This window comes from Quercus suber, unplaced genomic scaffold (genome assembly GCF_002906115.3).
Source record: "Quercus suber isolate HL8 unplaced genomic scaffold, Cork oak 2.0 scaffold_512, whole genome shotgun sequence".
NCBI lineage: Eukaryota > Viridiplantae > Streptophyta > Magnoliopsida > Fagales > Fagaceae > Quercus > Quercus suber.
In genome coordinates, this window is record NW_027069961.1 from 396,946 (window position 1) to 402,121 (window position 5,176).

Below are 5,176 nucleotides of genomic sequence, written 5' to 3' on the forward strand. Positions count from 1 at the left end.
ATTTTAATAGACTTTTTGTAATTTACTAAAGTCTAAAACCCTATCAAGTGCCCCTATAACCCTAAGAACTTTTCATAAATACTCTAATTTGCTTGTTTGTCCTGGGAATAATGAAGTTTCATCTTATCTTTCGAAATGGACCTGTAACAGAGAATGTATGGCCTAGTATAAAGTAACTAGCAGAGATTATATGACCTAGCATAAAATGAAAAACAAAAACAGATATTGAAAAGTTGAACAAATATGTATATATATATAGTCCACCACCACCCCTCAAGATGGGGTGAAGGGTACACAACCTCGTAGGTCACTATTATACAGCAGTGCCACTTTTATAGTGCAAAACAGTTCTAATAATTATGATAAAAGCAAGCTATAGACCAGATTAACTACAGACAGGCACTCTTATCATCTAACTATTCTTTATATCTGTTATGTCCAATAATATATGGAAATGTGTAATTGAAATTATAACTTGGAGCCCTCCTGCTTAAGTTCTGTTGTTATCTTGTGGCTTCAACCCAGATAAAAACTTGAGTGCATCTTCTATGGATGGACGATCAGATGCCCTACTTCTAGTGCAGATCAAAGCAACATCAATAACCACTTTTATCTCCTCTTGCAAAGAGGTTTTACAATCAACTTCATTCTCATTGTAAATGTCTTTTAAAAGAACCTCCTTTGGTTTGTTGCGAATGCTTGCTCCTGCATTTGTCAACTTGCCATTAGTTAAAATTTCCAGAATGATCTCTCCGAAGTTGTAAATGTCCATGTAAAGCTCCTCTTTAATGGCATTGTTGAATTCACCTGTCCAAAGATAAGAAACAAACCTTAAAGGACTGCTTCTAGTTCTTTGAATAGAGACTGCAAATAAGTAGAATCAATAAAGGCTGAGGTGCAAAAAGATGTCAAACTGTGGGAATATTCTCTTCCAAATGTCTTTCATTGTCTCTGTCGGCAAAATAGACTGGTTTTGAATTTTGATGCTCTCTTTCAAAATAGTAGTGCTAATATGCTATTCCTGATTGTATGCTAAGATTGCCAAGGAATATTTATTCTCTTACTAAACAAGCGATAACTTTCTTGGTTGGACCTATAGTGATTTTTTAAAAGCTTATAAAGTATATGTACAGCTTGTTCAGACATTCTCTCAACTTTGCTAATCTTGGAATGTTTGATGAAAGCTTCAATTTGTTTGTTTGACATAAGTGAGTAAGCTGTTGAAAGACAAGAATCCTCATAACAGCTAACATATACTACATGAAAGAATATAAAACATATACAGTTATTCATACCTGTTTCCTTCTTGGAAGTTGCTGTATATAAACCTTTATTCAACTGTACCAGATACTTGAAGCCAAATTCTGCCAAATGGGTTTCCATGTTTTCATCAAACACTATGTTACTTGACTTCAGATCTCCATGAGGAATTGCTGGATAACAGTCGTGGTGAAGGAAGCAAAGTCCCTTTGCAATCCCAACTATAATTTTGTATTTGGTTGCCCAGTCCATCTTCATTCTTATTTTCTCAGCTAAATTCCCATTAGGCAAGTAATCATACAAAAGATAAGCCAAATGCTTGTTATAGCAAAATCCCAACAATCTAATCAAATTTTTGTGCCTTGAATTTCCCAAGCTTGTTATAAATTCTGACATGACCCCAATTCTCTTGGCTTCCCATTCAATTTTCTTCACCAGAACTGTTATACCTGTAGGCAGGACTGCCTTACAAACTGAAGCCGATGGTGCTTGTACAGCTTCTGCTGATTCTGTAGAACTGAGGCTCTTCAAAACATCCTTGGCAGTGAATCGAGGGATTCCATTAAACGAGACCATCTTCCATCGGCCTTTAAATCCTCTTTGGAAGTAAATTATCCCAAGAATTGATGCTACAATTAATATGACCACCCCTGCACACAGTACCAGGACCCATCTTAGCTTCTCTGTGCCTTTGCTTCCCAATATTGTATCTGAACCAGAACATGGTCGCAGAGGTGCTCCACATAGCTGAGGATTTCCAACAAATGCAGTGCTACCCATTAATCTAAATGAAGTTTCTGAGGGAATGGAACCGGAGATATCATTGAAAGACACATTCAATAGTAGTAAACTTGAAGAACTACCAAACTTTACTGGTATTGGGCCGTTGAAACTATTGTGTGATAGGTCCAAGACACTAAGAGCAGGAAGATTTGCAAGCTCTTCAGGTATATGACCTGACAAATTATTGTTTGCCAAATCCATCCTCTCAATAGCCTGGCAATTAGAAACACTTTTTGGGACAATTCCTGACAAATTGTTCATGCTCAGTTCAATTACAGAAATGGATTTGCAAGACTGGAATGGAGGAAGATTGCCTGAGATACTACAAGAGGATGCTGAGAAGTTTTGAAGAGGTGGCAAAGACCATGTCTTTGCAGGGATCATGCCTCCTAATTCTGGATTGTTAGAGATGTTGAAGTACTGAAGCTTGGCAGCTTGGGATATATCTGTGGGAATCCCACCTGTCAACTTGTTCCTTGACAAGTCCACATATGTGATATCAGAAAGATGGCTGAATTTTAAAGGAACCTCACCTGAGAATGAATTGTCTTCAAGTCTAAGACGAATAAGTGAAGAACAATTTGAGAGCGATGGTGAAAGACTGCCCGAAAAATTATTGGAAAACAAGATCAACTTATATAGCATACCTCCTGAACATATATCAGGTGGAATGCTGCCAATGAAATTGTTTGTGGAAACATCCACCCACTTGATTTTTGAGTTTCTGCCTAAGCTCAGTGGAAGTGAACCAGAGAAGAAATTGTTCCATATAAGAAGAGTTTCCAGTGATGGGAGTTCTGCAATGCCTTTGGGGACAGTGCCATTCATCTCATTGTACATAAGACTGAGGAGTCTCAGGTTCTTCAACTCTACAAAGCTCTCAGGTATAGGCCCTGAAATTTGGTTATCGGAAAGATCCAAGTTTGTGAGAGCCACGATTCTGCTGAACTCCCGTGGTATCAATCCAGTGAGCTGGTTTCTGAAGAGAAAAAGTGATTGCAGCTTGGTGAGGTTGGAGAGTTGCTCTGGTATTGGGCCAGAGAGATTTGCACCAGCAATATCAAGATACTGAAGTTCACTCATGTTTCCCAATTGCCGTGGAATACTTCCTTGGAAAGTGTTGTAGCCAATCTCCATATGGGTCACTGTTTTGAGTTTACCCAGTTCTGGTGGTATGTTACCACTCAGAAAATTTCCTCCTAGGTGAAGAAACTCAAGGCTCTTGAAAGATCCATATTCTGATGGGATTGGTCCATTGAAGTAACTCCCAGCAAAGTTAAAAACTTTGAGAGAGTCAAGCTGTGAAACTTCAACAGGCAATGGCCCTGAAAAACTGTTGCTGAAGGCATCAAACACAACCAGGTTCTTTAGACCAGATATCCCACCAGGAAAGTGGCCGGAAAAATTGTTTCTGCTGATATCTAAGATGTTTAGATTGGAAAGGTTGAAAATCTCCACAGGAAGCTGCCCAGAGAAAGAGTTGAAGCTGAGGTTGAGATCAACAAGCTCAGTGAAGACACCGAGTTGCTTCCCAGTCATTACACCAGAAAGATTCTTCATTGACAGGTCTAAACCAATAACAATAGTTTTGTTGCTGTTGCAAGTGATGCCAGACCAAGAACATGCAGATACTTCTCCAGGTGCATTCTTTCCAGGAGGTACAAGCCAGTCACTCAAACTGTGATAATCATCTACAAGCTCAGATTTTAAACCCAGTAGTGCCTCTGAGTAGGGATCAATGGCTGAGACCACTAAGATGAACATCAAAGAAAGTAAAAGCTTGTAAGACAAGCACCGGAAAATCTCCATTGGAACTCGCAGTGCATGAGAAAGATGGACAAATGAAGGTACCCCAGAAAGAAAACTGTGTCAGTTTATAATAAGATATGTAGAATTTGTTTTTTTAGGGTAAAAGAAATTCATTGGGACTAGTGAAAGGAAGCAACTGTGCTTAAAAGGAGTGAGATTGATATGAGAATATTATTGGTTTACCTTTGGGACAAGAGGGGACCTTTGTGTGTTTGTATATTTGGATGGTGTTGGCCACTAGGGAATAAAGCTTATATATATCTAATAAGAGCATCTTTTTCTTACTAGAGTATCCAATAAGCTAACTTTGAATTGGTGCCTGGACACTGTGGGACTCGAAACAAAATCATCAATATCCAGGTTTTAGCTTTTATAAAAATAAAAATGATAAAAAGTGTCTTGCATGGTCTATTTTGGCTGGACAGATGAACTGAATTTTAAGTAAGATAAGAGTGTTTTATCATGTAAGAAAGGCATATAAGAATTGAAAATGGACATTAATTTGTTATTCAGATATTACCACAGCTTCTGTGGAAAAATTAGTCTATTGTTACCAATTTTCTTTTCCATGTCAATTATTTTGGTGATCATTGTGCATAATAATGCATGGGGATAAAGAACGTGAAGGGAATATTATGGCATAATTGTGTCACCTCCACTGAAAAAAGTTTGGTAAAATCGTGGCAACTTAGTCTAAACGGCTATAATATATAATCATCCTTTTTGTTGTTTCCTTGCTAGTGAAAAGGAATGCTCCTATTTATATCCCTTTTACAGGATTTTAGAAAACAGCAAGATTTTACTTGAGGAGGAATGGCATTGCCATCCTGATTGCACGTGTTAAAGAAAGAGCTGATTGATTGTAAAGTTAATAAATCAATATCTTTTAATTGAATGTTGTGCAAGTTCTTAGAAAAAGCTGATCGATTGTAATAATTTTTTTTTAAAAAATTTAGCCAATGCATTTCAACATTTGTTAATTGGACCATTTAAAAAAATTAGGATTTTAACATTTTAGGTAAAAAGATTTTTATTTTTAAATTTATGTATAGCATTTTAAAACTTTTTTTTATAGGTATAACTATATTTTAAAAAAAAAATCAATAAACAAACTTCATGTACAAAACTATATCCAAAGGCAGTAATGTAATGGTCAAGATAAATTAGGATTTTAACATATTATCTTATATATTGTTTTAAACTGGTTTTGTGTACCCAAACTAATTACAGTTTGCAGCAAATAAAAGATTGAACATATGCAGTAAAATAATTTGCAGAGACTGAAAAGGAAAAAGAAAAAGAAAATGCAGCATATATGAATGAG

The 5,176-nt window shown here is 36.6% G+C and overlaps 1 protein-coding gene across 1 annotated transcript; it reads right to left on the reverse strand.

Moving 5' to 3' along the window:
- Positions 1-223: 223 nt before the first annotated feature.
- On the reverse strand, positions 224-4,105 carry LOC136063330 (leucine-rich repeat receptor-like protein kinase TDR). Its single transcript, XM_065763538.1, has 2 exons — positions 1,296-4,105; positions 224-807 (listed from the first exon to the last, which is right to left on the reverse strand). The coding sequence occupies exons 1-2, from the start codon at positions 3,850-3,852 to the stop codon at positions 491-493; spliced, it is 2,874 nt and encodes a 957-aa protein (XP_065619610.1). The 5' UTR covers positions 3,853-4,105; the 3' UTR covers positions 224-490.
- Positions 4,106-5,176: the final 1,071 nt, after the last annotated feature.

Excerpts from the sequence above, each read along its gene's own strand:
- LOC136063330 (XM_065763538.1), bottom strand. The coding sequence starts at position 3,852 with ATGGAGATTTTCCGGTGCTTGTCTTACAAGCTTTTACTTTCTTTGATG. Across the intron at positions 808-1,295 it reads AACTTCCAAGAAGGAAACAG|GTGAATTCAACAATGCCATT; the intron begins GTATGAATAACT and ends ATCTTTGGACAG.